The following is a 16,348-nucleotide window of genomic DNA, read 5'->3' on the forward strand; positions in this document are numbered from 1 at the left end:
TGTACCTTTAAGAACACATTACCATCTTCTCTGCAGGAAAAATGAAGAGGAAACTCCCCTGTGGAAAAGTTCTGGAGCCATCGTATTGATGAGGGTATAAGGATGATCCAGTAGTTTCAATAGGCATTCCAGTGCAGGGCATGAAGGGCATGACAGGGCAAGATTTGGGGGTTCATTGTAGACGATGTTACTTTTAATATAGTAGTTGATAGTTAATAGTTTAAAAATGTTTTTAGGCATGGGCAACTGTAGCAAAATAATCTTGCCACTCATGAAGGCATTTATTTTAAATTACTGAGTTCAATGAAATATCATGGCAATTCCAGATTTAAAAGAAATAAAGCAATGTGAAAAACTTAACCCAGCATGTAGTCATGTTCAGTATATATTTTGAACAAATACATTAATTCTGAGTTCTAAAAATAATTTTTTATTTGTATGAAACATTTTGTCAACATAAACACACATCTGTGATATCTGAAGACCATTTACTCTATCATTGTCTGTTGATCCTGTTTTGAACACTGGTAGATACTATGTCTGGAGAGGGCGATGGCAACCCACTCTGGTACTCTTGCCTGGAAAATCCCATGGATGGAGGAGCCTGGTAGGCTGCAGTCCATGGGGTCACTGAGAGTTAGACATAACTGAGAGACTTCACTTTCACTTTTCACTTTCATGCATTGGAGAAGGAAATGGCAACCCACTCCATTGTTCTTGCCTGGAGAATCCCAGGGATGAGGGAGCCTGGTGGCCTGCCGTCTTTGGGGTCGCACAGAGTCAGACATGACTGAAGCGACTTAGCAGCAGCAGATACTATGTCATATGTAGAAAAAAATCATTATGATCTAACTTAGTAATGTATTAGGACATCGTTTCCTCTCTATGAATATGTGCTTATTTAACTCAATTTGTAGATAAAATGGTTCTTTCTATAATGAAAGATAATATGTAAGGGAGAATTGAGATGATAAACCTCAATTGGCTTCATGTGGGGAATAACAGTGACCATCTCCATAGTTACAGCCATACCAGCTTGGGATCATTAATCCTAATTTGGAGGAAGGCCTATAGCAAGGCACCCTGGGTCAGCTCTCACAGAAGCAGGGAGCTCACCCTCAATGGGTAATAGCCACCAGGGACCAGCGGGAAGGTTCAGTCATCCACACTATGAGTGATGGTCATGTTAAAATTGGGAAAATCCTGTAAGCAAAACATGAAGTTCCCAATCTTAGTTTTTTAAAAAGGAGATGGCAGAAACTTCTTTAAGAATACATTCTTAACAGGTTTTGTAATTTATTTTTTATTCTGGGGTGAATGAGAGCATTTCAAGCCTTGGTCTCATTATAACTTTCCATTTAAATTCTAAAAAGCATCAGTTATTTGATCAGGGTGATCTGAGCTGATACCAGAAGCTCTTTAACTTTTTTTGTCCATGGTGCCTTATGCATTTCAGTGGTTTTTTCAGTGCTCTAAGTCAAAAGGGACAACCACGCTTCCATTTAAACAGTCACTTGGTTCCAGACAACTTTACAAGTGTTTATGTCCTAACCATTTAGAAACCTTTTGAAAAAGTCATTTATACATTTATTACATATATATAATTAGAAAAACTTTAACTTTATTTTTAACATAGTGTACAACCTTTCAAAGCTTGGAATCACATCAAACACTGCTGCCCTTACCTCTTTTCAGCATGATTTCACATGACATTACTTTGTGTCAACTACTGAACAGCCAGCTTCTCAAAGATAAGACATGAGTAAAAAGAACCTATTATGATCTAATGTGGAAATTTAACTACCTCAAGCTAGTCAGTGGCACAGTGCTTGACAGCTGTTGAGTCTGCCTTATTTCTCTTCAAAATGTAAAATATCCTGGGAGCGCCTGTGGTATTGATTCAGCACCCTGACGCACCCTGACCTGCTGTTGGGACCCACTGTTGGGACGCACTGTACATCCTCAGTGTTCCTTGGTGTGTACACCAGGGAATAGGGCTGCCCCTCCACCCTACTTCCTTCTTTCCTTCCCCCTTCTTTATAGCCGCTTCCTTTAAATGTTCAGTGTGGTAAATCAGTGTGATTAAATGTTATTTTGTGTAAACTATTGAGGTTTCTGGCAACATACTAAATCACTGTTGCGTCACTTAGGGAAAAGAGAGGGCTATGATATAATAGGACATGTTGAAAATTAAGTCACAGTTACCTGAGAACTGGTTGAAATCTGATGAACTTAGAGTTCTGTGATTAAGATCCCATAACGACAGATGGTAGAGAAGGCAATGGCACCCCGCTCCAGTACTCTTGCCTGGAAAATCCCATGGACGGAGGAGCCTGGTAGGCTGCAGTCCATGGGGTTGCGAAGAGTCAGACTTGAGTGAGTGAGTTCACTTTCATGCATTGGAGAAGGAAATGGCAACCCACTCCAGTGTTCTTGCCTGGAGAATCCCAGGGATGGGGGAGCCTGGTGGGCTGCCGTCTATGGGGTCGCATAGAGTCAGACATGGCTGAAGCGACTTAGCAGCAGCAGCAGCAGCAGCAACAACAGATGGAATGACCATTGTGTGTGCTCAGTTGTGCCCAACTCTTTGCGACCCCAGGGACTATAGCCTGCCAGGCTTCCCTGTCCAAGGGATTCTCCAGGCAGGAATACTGGAGTAGGTTGCCATTTCCTTCTCCAGGGGATCTTCCCAACCCAGGAATCAAACCCGCACCTCCTGCAGCTTCTGCGATGGCAGGTAGATTCTTTACCCCTGTACCACCTGAGAGGCGTGGGATGACCATTAGGAACACTCTAATTACTCTTTAGATTCCTGTTAACATTCTTCTTTCACATGATCATGTATAATTTGTCAGTATTTTGTGGTATTTCACAATGAATAGTAGTAACTGTATCTGCGCCTCCTTTTAGGTGTTTGCCTAACTATTGTGAACACGGCGGCGAGTGCTCCCAGTCGTGGGACACCTTTCATTGCAACTGTGCAAACACTGGGTACAGGGGAGCAACGTGCCACAACTGTAAGCCAAACACACCTTCCTTTCTTGCCTCTGTCCCGACTCCCTTGTTCATTTCCTTTTCTTTGCTGTGTATATGTTTATATGTCCATGTGCATACAACCCTGAACCTTAGCGTTCAGTTGATTTCCAGTTTATTTTTAATCCGCACTTATTTTCATAAAGTAGTCAAGGTAGCTTATAGAAACACACAAGCAGAAAAGAGTAGGAGAGCCAGCAAGGAGGAAATACATGTAGAAAAAAAAGGTAGCTAAGGACAAACATTAACTACAGTGCCAAATAGGTAATCCCTAAATTCTCTTAGCCGCTCATCACGTCCAACACTTTGCAACCCCATGGACTGTAGTTGTCCAGGCTCCTCTGTCCATGGGATTTCCCAGGCAAGAGCGTTGGAGTGGGTTGCTATTCCCTTCTCCAGTGGATCTTCCCAACCCAGGGATCAAAACTGCTTCTCCTGTATTGGCAGGTGGATTCTTCACCACTGAGCCACCTGGGAAGCTCTTAAATTCTCTTGCAACTCCGTTAATAAGGATGGTGAGGATAAGGATGGTAGAAATGATATTAATCATAAAAGTTAATTTCATTGAGTATTTTCTAAATGCCAGGTACTGCTCTAGTATTTTGTACGTCCCAGCTCAGTTACTTGTGATGACCACCCTAGTAGGTAGGTATTGTTACCATCTCTAGTTCAGTAAGTAGCAGAGAGAGATTAATCACCTTGCCCAAAGTGCCTGAAATAGTTGAGGCACAGTGAGAATGTGGACGTTTATAATTATACTCCAGAGCCTGGGACCACAACCATCTTCTTTTTGTGTTTTAGAAGCTGTGTGTTCTTTTGTGGTGAAAATTTGTGTGTGTTGTTAAGACTCATGGCATTTTCTTGTCCACTTGTTCAGCACAAATGCCCATTTTTTTTCTTCTCATTTTTTTCATATTATTGCTGACTGTGAGCAACTTAACTCCTAGTCCTCTGACATGCAGCCGAGACTTCAGGCAAGGGCCTTAGGTGGAGTCCTCTGTCTCCTGTCTCCCAGCTCATCACTGTGAACTGCTCTGTACTCCTGCCAGAGCTGAGACTGGAACCCTGGGCTCCCAGCCCCGGAGGCCCCACGAGGGACCCTCAGAAGTCCTGACTCAGAGCTGGAGAGGGCATGAGTCTAGGTGGGGAGCTCCTGGGCTCACCCTCACGGCTCCACAATCAACTGTGTGGACTGGAATGCCTTGTAAGATCAGAAAGGACACCTGCTGTCGCTAAAGCCAGGCTAACTTTCTTACCCTGGATCACCAGTAGCAAAATGATGGTGTATTTTAATTTTTCATACCTGCCATCATCCCAATTACAACAACTAATTCAAAACACAAAGCTAATTGAATGTGTTTTAACTAATTGTTTATTTTCAACTGTTAGCTGTGATTGAATCTAAATATAAGCACAAATATCTCTGAGCCCAAAAAAATTAGATGATAAATAACTATTTTCATCGGTAGCCCACAACTTGATCCAATCATCGAATTCATTTATTAGGTTCTTGAGCAGGTAGGAATCACAATTTTTTGCCAAAAACCATTCTGAGAAATGGGGCCAAGATAACAAACCTGGCTATAATGAAGTCATCACCATCATTAGCTTGAGTAGAGGGCAGGTCAGCAATGGAGTCATTTAAAAGATTTTACTAGAAAATAATATTTTAAACAGTCATGTTAAAAAGTGAAGTAATACACTTCAAAAGTACTCACACAGTTGTATGTCCTTTCTAATCCCAGCCCTCATGGCAAAGTTATGTGTGTATCCCAGCCTCTTTCAAGCCATTTGTCAACGCATGTATAAGCATACAGAAAGATATAAATTAGCCCTTTCACATGCCCATTTCATTGTGTAAACTACAAATGTGCCTAGAAAACAGTCCATCTTATATCTCTCCCTGTGTAATATACAATAGGAGCAAAATAGAACCAAGGAATTGTGGAGGAGTAGAGAAGTAAATTTGTATGCTTATCTGAAATCTCTGTAATGCTAAAAAAAATTACAGTATTTCATACTGTCTAAAAACTTATTAACATAGTTTTGAAAAATTTAGACTAGATCAAGGAAGGACATTCAGGGGATGGTTTATTTCTCATTCCACAAAATTAAAAGCTTGATGGAAATCACCATTATAATTGGCCAAGTCTTCAGTGAAATGAGTGCATCATATAGAGCTGCTAATATCAAACCTTGTACATGGCAAATATCTAATTGTAAAATTAAAAATATCTAATTATGGACCAAAACACATTTAGACCAATTGAGGGCATATCTTATATAAGCATTTCTTTTGCTTTGAATTTTAATAATCTTAAATTCTCATTACAGAGCATTAGAAAAAGTTTCTTTTGTAAATTACTTACTGTTTTATGGGAAAAAAGGGATTTTATCTATAGACTTATGTGAGAAAGGTGACTAATTGCTGCATTATTTAAAGCTTTTCTGTTGCTTAATTTTTGGATAACAGCAGCTTATTTAAGGAGATTACATTATTGTGCTTCAGATGTTAGGTTTTTACAAGGTGATACTAGAATTAGAAATTCCAAAGTGGTTGTTGAAAGATCCATTTGGATGGATGTCCAAAATGGAGGTCAAATCATACTTGAAAGAATCTTAGCATTTAAAACACCCACCTTCTATTTTTTTGTTTTACCTAATGTAAAAATAAACTAAAATTTCATTTTAAATGAATAACCTTGTATTCCTTTAGTAATAAAATGAAATGCCATAAAATACAATCTCATTCTTTCTTTTCTGTATCTAATCTTCTTTCATCCATATTTCATATTTGCTTAAAAAATGAGTTTTGTCTAAAAGTGTGTATTACCTTTTCTCCTGGTCAGTAATGTACATATTAAATTTCAAGACTTGGAATATTTTGTGTCCAAACTAAGATTTAAGGAATTAATTTTATACTGTTTCACTTATGATGACACTTTCCCTTTTTTTTTTTAACAGCCATATATGAGCAGTCATGTGAAGCCTATAAGCATAAAGGAAATACTTCAGGGTTTTACTACATAGATGCAGATGGAAGTGGTCCCCTTGAACCATTTCTCCTATATTGCAATATGACTGGTGAGTTAATCAACTTTTATTTAATAGTTAAATTTGCATGAATACTTTAAACACAAAATTAGAATGAAACAATAAGTTGATGTAATTTGCAACTTGCTTAAAATGTATATTGTTCAGTAAAAGAACTTAAAGTCAAACTTAAAAAAAATAGTTCGATGGTAGCGATTTAAAATGTCACTATTTTCTATGCATGTGCTACCTGTGTAGAATATCTAACAATAAATGTATCTTATTAAGTCCAAATCCAAAAAGGATAGACTTTATTCCTCTGAGAAGACTGATACATACGTTTGATTCCCCTTGTATGTAGAATCTAGAAAACAAATGAACAAACATAACAAAAGAGTAACAGGCTCCTGGATACAGAGAACAAACAGGTGATTGTCCAGCGGGAGAGGAGCAGGGGGATGTAAAGAGAAAACCTGTGACCAAGTGTGGTAATGAATGCTAATTAGCTTGTGTATGGTGAGCATTTCACAATGTGTGTTTATATGAAACCATCACATTATATACCTTAAATATACACAATTCTGCCAACATAAATGAAGCGTAAAAATATTTTGAAAAATAATAATGAAAGAAAAAAAATTGATGCATGTGAAAGCTTTGAAAATATTTTCTTAAATTTGGGTAAGAATGAATTTTATTCCTTACTTACATAAGGAAGGAATAAATAGGAATTAATAGTGTTGGAAAATGTGTTTGATTCAATGCAGCATCCATTCATGATAAAAAGAAAATGAAAACTCAATAAATTACCAGTAGAAGGAAATGTCCTTAATTTGTTAAAGAGGACCCATTAAAAAAACCTACAGTACATATCATAGTTTTTTGTGAAGTACTGAAAATTTTATCCGTTACCAACATTAATGCAACAATGCCTGCTCTTATCACTCTGTTCACCATTGTTTTTGGAAGTCCTAGCCAGTGCAATAAAGCAAGAGAAAGAAATCAAAGACATACATACTAGAAAAGAAAAACTATGACTCTCATTATTTGTAGATGGCCAGGTTATGTATTGAGAGTTTTCTGAACAATATACAGAGTATTAAAATCCAGAATGATTGCTAGATATCTAGTTAAGGTAAACGTTAATTTTATTTCTATATATCAGCAATAAGTAATTAAAATGAAATTTTAGAAAAGTCTATTTTTAGTAGCATCAAAAATCTCAAATACATGGTAATAAATCTAAAGAAAGTTGTGCATAGCTTTTATACAGATAATTGTAAAATACTCTTGAGATAAATTAAGTCTTAAAAAAATGGAGAAATGTAAAATTTTCATTGATTAGAAAACTCAATATGGTGATATAAATGTCAATTCTTCCCAACTTGGTACTGATTGAGTGTAAACCTTAGTTAAAATTTCAACAGGGTATTTGTTGGTTGGTATAATTGGGCTTCCCTGGTGCCTCAGATGGTTAAGAATCCACATGCAACGCAGGAGACCTGGGTTTGATCCCTGGGTTGGAAAAATCCCCTGGAGTAGGAAATGGCAGCCTGGAGAATTCCATGGACAGAGGAGCCTGGCAGGCTACATACAGTCCATGGGATCAAACAGTTGGACACAACTAAATGACTAACACCTTCATAATTGTTTTGGTGAAACTTGACAAGTAGGCTCTAAACTTTACCAGCAAATTTGAAGGGGCCAGAAGAACTAAATCAGTCTTAAAGAATAAAGGTGGAGCACTCAAGTCTACCAGCTATGATATAGACATTATGCTGATACATTGAGTAAAACAGCATGTGATTGACACAGGGAAAACCGAATAGACCAGTGAGACAAGACAGAGATCCGTAAATCGACTCACTCATATATGGGTAGTTGATTCATTGCAGAGGTAGCATTCATGTACAGTGAAGGAAAGATGTTTTTCTCAACCAGTGTGTGCTCAGAAACTTCAGTCGTGTCTGACTCTTTGCGACCGCATGGACCCTATGGAGCCTGCCAGGCTCCTCTGTCCATGGGATTCTCCAGGCAAGAATACTGGAGTGAGTTACCCTGATCTTCCCAACGCAGGGATTAAACTTGCATCTCCCGTGTCTCCTGTATTGCAGGCAGATTCTTTACCCACTGAGCCACCTGCTGGGTGAAATTGTGTGTAAATACTGTAAAAAAGACTTGATCCCTTCATCGTCAAACACAAACTGATTCTAGGTGAACTATGCTGTTCAGTGTAGTAGCCACTATTTAGATTTACATTTAATTGAAATTAATATAACTAAATAACTTGAAACAAGTTGTACAAATCTGAATTCATTACAATAAGATTAAATTAAAAGCCATTTTCCTCAGTCTCACTAGCCACAGTTTAACTGCTGCATAGCCACCTGTCATTGCAAAAAATTTACATTGGATAGCGCTTTGTTGGGAGGTCAGGATTTCATGGAGCAAAATAAACAGAAAAAGGAAATATTGAATTGAAGCAGGAGGCATGATAGAGGAGGATTTACTACTTAAAATCTGGCAGTGACTATCTAGGGAAAGAGAGTGTGAGAGAGTATTGTCTGTGTGTGTTCAGAAAAGAGCAGCAGATACAGTGTGGCTGGAGTGCGGTGAGCAAGCTTGAAGTGCAGGAAAGCAAGAAATAAAGTGGGTGGGGGCAGGAGAGGAAGAGCCAGGGGTCCTTACAGTGGGTCAGGTCTCCGGTTTTTACCCTGGGTGAGTTCAGAAGACCTTGGCGAGTTTTAAGCAATGGTAGATGCCACCTGGCTTCCTTTAATAGGATCATGTTTGCTCCTGTGTTGGGAAATGCCTGTCTAGGAGCAGAGGTAGAAAAGAGCTAGAAGATATATTCATACACAAATATATATGTAGGTATATACCACATATGTACATGCATATGAATAATATGTCTATGTGTAATAGGAGTATAGGAGTTAGGAAGCCTGTTTGGAGACTGAGTTTAAGTAATTAAGAATCCAGCCAAGAGCCAGGAAGGTGGTCTGCACTGGATCATACAATGTAGATGGTGGACGGAGATTCAATTTTCTCATTGAATATGTGTGAGGAATGAGAAAACAAAGGGAACCGAAAGATAACACCACATTTTTGGCTTCAGCAACTGGAGTGATTAAGTTGCCGTGGTCTGAGATGTGATCAGAGAGTTTTGAGGAGAAAGATGAGCTCAGTTTTACACACTTTGAATTTGAGATATCTGTTACACATTCATGAAATATTGAGAAGGCAGTTGAATATGGGAGCAACGGTTCCTTTGTATTAAAGTGTAATTCTAAGAGCTGCAGGGTGGTGGCAAGTCTTGATCACAAATATTTTGGAAACTTACTATAGAATGTGTTTTTAGAGATGTTTCACATAACATAGCCAGGTGGCTTCAGTTTGCTCTCCCATTGTGGAGAATACTGCCTGTCTTAGTCTCTCTGGGCAGCTATAGCAGAATACTACAGATCGGATAGCTTATAAACAACAGAAATTTATTTCTCACAGTTTTAGAGCATGGGAAGCCCAAGACCATGGCGCCAGCACTGTCAAATGAGAGCTCTCTTCCAGATTTAAGACTTCTTATACCCTCATGTGATAGTGATAGAAGGGGTTCTGCAGGGTCTCTTTTGTGTGAGCACTAATCCCACTCATGAGAACACCTCCCTCTTGACCTCATGACCTCACAGAGGTGCCTCGTGCTAATCACATTACCTTTGGGGGTGAGTGATTCAACATGTGAATTTTGGTGGGGTGCACAAACGTTCAGACCACAGTACTTCTCCACATGCCAAAGTAACCTAGGACAGCTAATGATGCTTACATGTTTATCCCACCAACCAAACTCCCTGCTCCCCACAGTACAGATCCCCAGGCAGCACCATGAGGCAGGAGGGTTAGGGTGAGACATCAAAATCAATATTTTTAAAAACCTTCCCATTTGATACTTATTGTGGAGCCAGTTTTGGGCATAGCTGTTTTAGACTTCCAGTTTTCAAACTTTAGAGAACAGCCGGCTCTATTTGTGAGAATTAAACATAGTAAGTGTGAGAAGACTTCACAGACAGAAAAGGAACATTTTGCAATTGAACGATATGAATTCAGGTGTCAAATAACTTTTTGATTTTTTTTCTGTTTAATGAGGGTTTTGAGTGAGATTCAACAGCCTGTCACTGCATCCCTGTGAATCCTGTGTTGCCACAAAGCACCCTGAACTACGTCCATGATTTGCTCTATGAGGTTTCGATTCTGTGGTTCAGACACCTCAAAGTTGCTGAGTGTCTGTATTCTTAAGGCTCTAAGAAACATTCCCCCCAGCCCCCCCCACACACAGAATTCTCATTATCCGTGATAGTTATGTTCTATAAAGTAACCACAGTCACTTGAATTTATGAATACTGGACCATTGCTTCCAGGGAATTACAGTAAGATTAAGTAACCAGTATTCTTGGGCTTCCCTTGTGGCTCAGCTTGTAAAGAATCCACCTGCAATGTGGGAGACCTGGGTTTGATCCCTGGGTTAGGAAGATCCCCTGGAGAAGGCAAAGGCTACCCACTCCAGTATTCTGGCCTGGAGAATTCCATGGACTGTATAGGCCATGGGGAAGCAAAGAGTTGGACACAACTGAGAGACTTTAACTTTCACTTAAATTCCTGCACGCTTCTAGTCACAGTATTCTCAGCTGATCAATATATAACCTTGTTTCACTTGTGTTTCAGATTAAAGACACCTTATTTAATGCATACTGTTAATTCATTAACATTGAACTCACAGCCAACAGCACCAGAACTCATACCTGAAGGAAGTGTATTTATCCCGTGTGTTGCCAGGAGGCACAACATAGCCTTCTTGTGCTTAGGAACCAGAGTGAAATCAACAAAGAGCATGGGACAAATAGAATACATGTTTACAGGATGAGAGCTGAAGCAAGGAGTCACAACCTGGCTCTGTTCAACTTCAGCTGGGCAACTGAAATTCATATTGGGCAACTTTTTATTTTTTTGGCTTTGTGTCTGCAGACATGCAGGAAAGCCTCGAGAACTGATTTGGGGATTCAAATAAATTTTAGTGAGTAGGCAAATTCATAAATGAGGAGAATCTGATACACATACATGCATTGGCTATGTTTTTATGCGTAATACTTTAGTAATTTATAGGCTATGTGCATTTTTCATGACCATTTCAATGGTAAGGAAATTATTAATTTCATTTTCTTGAAAGGAATTATTTTATTTTCTAATAAATCAACATTTACCTTATTATATTACAATACTAATGCCTATTTTAGTCCCTTGAGGTGCTTTACCAAGGTTATCAAAAAGTATTAATGAAAAAGGGGACATTCACAAAGCTTAAAACCCTTTGAAGAGCAAGCAGTGGAGGACAGAGACACAGATAATCCAGTTAGGAGACAGCAAAATGTTTTCAGAAGCTCCAGAATGTTGAAATATATTCAAACAAAAGTGACAGTCCCAGAATGTAACAAGCCAGTGAAAGATACATGTTACAACTTGAGACTTTCCTTACTGATCTGGTTTTGCAAATGAGAAAAACAAGACTCAGGGAAGTTCAGGAAGGCAGGCAGAGGAATGTCATTAGGGATAGATCAAGAGCTGAAACCTTGGTCTCGTCTCCCAGCCTGAAAATATTTCCTGTAGAAAAGGCTACATTCTATCAGCGTCTCATTGCCTGTAACCAATAACCTATCCTCAAGGTACAGCAATCAGGTCTACCAATTTTGAAGGCAAGACAAACGGCTGGATTGGTAGTTTTCAAATGTGTAACTGAAGAAAAAATTCTTAGTTAAGAATTACTATCCAACAGACAAATCCACATGGATTTAAATTTCTTTAACCATTACAAGCTAAACGATACAAAGAAAATCTCTTTTGAATGGATTGTTTCCAAAACTCAAAAGTCTGAAAATTTTTTCTAAACACAGTCTTCTAAATAAAATTTTAAAAATTTTAGGATAATGTGAATCCCAGTGGTTGTCTCTGTTGTAGTGCACAGGGCTTTTTTTCTTCTTCATCATGAAAGCCTTTTCTGTATTGAAATATTTTTAAGAAATGTCTCGTCAGACATTACACTGTGAGGACATCGTTTCAGTGTGGAGAAAGTGATGAGCGGTACAGCTGTGGCTTTCGAAGTTTTGTGGAAATGATAATTCTATGGCTTAAGCTCACTTTTCCCGGGCACCCACTTCCAAGACTCTTGGATTTAGTTTCACTGACTCAGTAAGTTTAGAGACCAAAACCTGGGTCTCTGCTCTATTAAATGCAAGCTCCCCATGTGATTCCAAGATCAGGGCTCTTGAGACCGTTTCATGAGAAGGCTGGAGAGTGTGAGACTTAAAACAGCAAAACTATCTTTACTACAGGGATTTCAACAATAGAGACCTTCCTAATAGCTATGAGAGTTAATAACTAACTACCGTTATTCAGATGCACTTTATTTACATCCAGTTTTACTCCAGGATGCTAGCTGCTTTTTTATCTCTCAGCTTTCCTTAACAAAGCACTTCCGGCCTGTTCTTACAGTCTTTATCACCTCTATCACCCGCAGCTATTAATCCTGAAGGAATACACACTCTGCAACTGTGTTGCTTAAACAGCATTTTTTTTTCCTTTACACTGTTATCACATTAAAAAATAGCAGTCAGCCCAAGATAAATCAAGTTCTTAATTACTCAGTTGCTTAACATATAGTCTATATATTAGAAATCACTTCAGGGAGAGAAATCACTTTAGGTCTATACCAGTAGACCTAAAATGCCTTTCAGTGTTTCAGCATATATATTAATTTCATAGATTTTTCTGCTCTCTCTCTTTACTCATTTCCCTGTGTTTCCTTATCTTGACAACTCTCTTTACATTTGGTAAAGGATCATTTTCAAAAAAATAAATCATGACTCTTACACAGATATAAAAATAAAAGGTAAACATGTTTTGAAGATTTTATTTAATGTTTAACCTTTACTAATGATGGGGCTTCCCTGGAGGCTTGGCTGGTAAAGAATCTGCCTGCAATTCAGGAGACCTAGGTTCAATCCCTGGGTTTGGAAGGTCCCTTGAAGACGGGAACAGCTGCCCACTCCAGTATTCTGGCCTGGAGAATTCCATGGACTGTATAGTCCATGGGGTTGCAAAGAGGCGGACACGACTGAGCGACTTTCACTTTCACTTTACTGATGAGGAAACTGGTAAGATGTAATAGCCAGTTGTAAGAAGTTTCAAAGAACAGACATATCTCTACATCAGTAATACTGAAATGACTGTGCCAGTGGAGGCAAAACCAGCTTCTTCCACAGCAGAGGAACCCAGACAGCCTCTAGCAGGTAGAATTTGCCGGCCTGTAGACAGGAATGTCTTGTAAAGAAACAATGACTTTCTTGCTAAGCAAAACAAATAACAATAACAACAAAGGAACTCTGTGTTAAAGGATGATTTAAATATGTCTTATAAGTTAGAGATAGTGGACTTCTCTGGAGAAATTCAAAGCTTATCTCCTCCAGATTTATTTGCCTACCTTCTAAGAGTGATAAACACCTGAGGACTTGCCCGCCTTCTTTTTGGAGAAGATTTGTTGTGTTCCAGAGTCCTCTCTCACTCTTAGGAGGTATGGAGGTATGCCAGCCATCCTCTGTAAACTCCAAGTCTCGTATTTTAGGGGTCCCTGTCTCATGGTTGCAGCTCTAGCGGGCCCATCAAAGGCAAGATAACTTGTTAGCTTTGCAAGTGGGAGGTCTCATACCCTTCACAGTTTCAGCCTTAGCATTATTTTGCAGTTGCATCACATGTCTACTATTTCCAAAGTTCGAAAGCAGCTAAAATTGGAAGTCTCAGAGCCACCACAGAATCACACAAATCGCCTGGAAGACTGTGCTCTAGTCACTCATTTATTTATCCCTTCAGTAACTGGTGTCCTTTGCTGCACGTTGTGCCCAGCCATGCACTAGATGTGCTAAAATTAGCAAATTAGAATCTATCATTCTTCTAGTAGAGCTTACAGACCAGTGGGAAAACCTGATTTAATAAATCACAGAACACTGAATTACGCATAGTGAAGTCTTTGTCTTTTATAGTTGTAATTTCTAAACAGGTATTTGTAGAAACATTGGATACCATGATCATGTCCAAAAGAACAGCATAACAGTTTGCAGAGATTCCTCTGTTAGTAAAATGCATGAGAAATGGAGCCTGGATGTTGGGCCCTCACGTCCATTGCCCAGAGTCCACTGTGATGCTTTCATCATCTCTCCTTTGCCCTGGACATCTTAATTACTGATAAGTGCAGTGTCCGCATAGCTTCATCTTTGTAGCACTTTTTATTGAAAGTGAACTCGCTTGCAGAAACTATCATAATATGGAAATTTTAGAATTTCAAAAGGAGACTTTTCTCTGAGCTGCCCTTTAGCAGCCGACACGCACTGTGGCCTTGGATTTCTTACAATACCTTAAGAGACCTTGAAAGAACATGATGTGTTCATCATGACCCAGAGGATGCTGAACGATAGGGAAGTCCCTCTAACGGTGACCTGAAAGGCAAAGAGACAAAGGCTTCAAGTAGGTTTATTGTCCAGCTCTTCTGACAGCTACTCAGCCAGAGATGAGCTGCTTCACCCATGCCATTGATTCCCTACAAGAAAGGATGAATGGTTCTGCTGAATAATAAAAGCAGAGTCCAGCAGAGACTAGGTTAACAGATTTGCCCAGTCAATAATCTTAAATTTCTAATAGCCAAGATTGTGTGGCTAAAATGATAGAATTTCAGGCTTAATATATTGCCTCCTATGTTCCCCCCCCCACCTTTTTTTTTTTTTTTGAATTTGGAAATGGAGGCTCAGATTTCACCTGACTTTCTTAAGGGTGCTCACCCATGCCAGATCTGCAAACCCAGGTCTCCTGATCATCTTCTCGCTGTCCTGCTGTCTGGCCATCCATAATTAATTTCACTAGCTTATATATCATGTCCTCTTTGAGGAAAACAATTTACTGATCAGGCTTTTCAGTCAGCTGAAATTCAAGGTAGAAATGAAAGCAGTGGTTTTATTGCTATAAAAGGCTATGGTTTCAGAGAAAAATTATGTTCTACTCATGGAAGAGAATATGGCTGTCAAATTTGCCTCCTGTCTCATTTATTTAACAGGCCTCTCTATTCAAAATTTTGATGACCGGGAGGGGGGTGGGAGTGGAATTTCTTGTTTTGATTGTGTTGATCCATGTGAATGTATTCGTTAAAAACAGGGGGGCTGGGTATCTCTACCGACGGTTTTCCTCCAATTTAGACTCTTCCTCTGTAATCCCGAAGAGTTATGTGACTTAACGGCACATTTATAGCAGAGTTTTGACAACTTCCAATCTGTTTCTCACCTATTAAATCAGAGGCCTTTTGATCAATGTGTTCTTAGGCCTGCATATATCACGGTAAATATAATATGAAGTTGATTACTGGGAAAGTTGAAAGACAGATACAATATGTCTATCTTCTGTTACAACCCTTGTAGGGTTTTTATTTCATCTAAATAATTTTGGTAATCAGTGTGATGGAAATGTTTGCAGACATTCAGGCACCAATAGTGGTAGCTCTCGCACATACGCAGAGATGTTATATTTTTCTTGTGAGTTGAGATGCTGATGCTGTGCCATGTATTCAGAAGCATAATTTGCTATTGCACTGCATAACTGTGCAGGTCACATGGTACCAAAATGAATATCTCAAATTTGACTTTAAAAGAAATAGGTATAATTCTGGTGTAATTTCCTAATATCTGTGTCCTATGAATATGTATTGATATGTATGTGTTTGCCTGTGTAGATTAATCATATTACGTATAGTTTTGTATCCTGCATTCCCCACTTAAATATTTTGTACACTTTCCCATATTATTAAGAAAAAGTTCTCCGAAGCTTGATTTGAAAAGGAAATAGATGTACACTCATAATTAAAAGCTGTCTGAAGGGAGATATATGGGCCATAAAAAGTTGACTTTCTTTTTGCTGGCAGCATGGATGATTTCCAAGAATGGATAAATCATTGCTTATGTTATGTAATTTAAAATATTTTACAGATTCAAAGATGTGTTTTTTTCATATTGTAACATCTCTGAATTCAGGATGTATCAACAATCAGCAATGTTTTACAGTTATAATAGGCAGCATTATTCTTTTCTTTCTTAAAATTAATGATGCATCTTTAAAAGTAGAATGTCAGATTTGATGAAATGTACAAAATTTAATAATCAGTTTCCTTAATATTTTTACCATGAATACTTTCTGGCTGAAT

The 16,348-nt window shown here is 38.7% G+C and overlaps 1 protein-coding gene across 6 annotated transcripts in view; it reads left to right on the forward strand.

Moving 5' to 3' along the window:
- Window positions 1–16,348, forward strand: part of CNTNAP4 (contactin associated protein family member 4) — a 280,255-nt gene that overhangs the window by 190,743 nt on the left and 73,164 nt on the right. For all 6 annotated transcript variants that reach the window (XM_068991747.1, XM_068991751.1, XM_068991753.1 and 3 more), the window contains 2 exons: window positions 2,911–3,017; window positions 5,998–6,117. In XM_068991747.1, the coding sequence (XP_068847848.1) occupies window positions 2,911–3,017; window positions 5,998–6,117 (227 nt within the window). The remainder of the gene's footprint in view (window positions 1–2,910; window positions 3,018–5,997; window positions 6,118–16,348) is intronic.

The sequence above is a fragment of the Capricornis sumatraensis genome, chromosome 20 (genome assembly GCF_032405125.1).
Source record: "Capricornis sumatraensis isolate serow.1 chromosome 20, serow.2, whole genome shotgun sequence".
In the NCBI taxonomy this organism is placed as follows: Eukaryota; Metazoa; Chordata; class Mammalia; order Artiodactyla; family Bovidae; genus Capricornis; species Capricornis sumatraensis.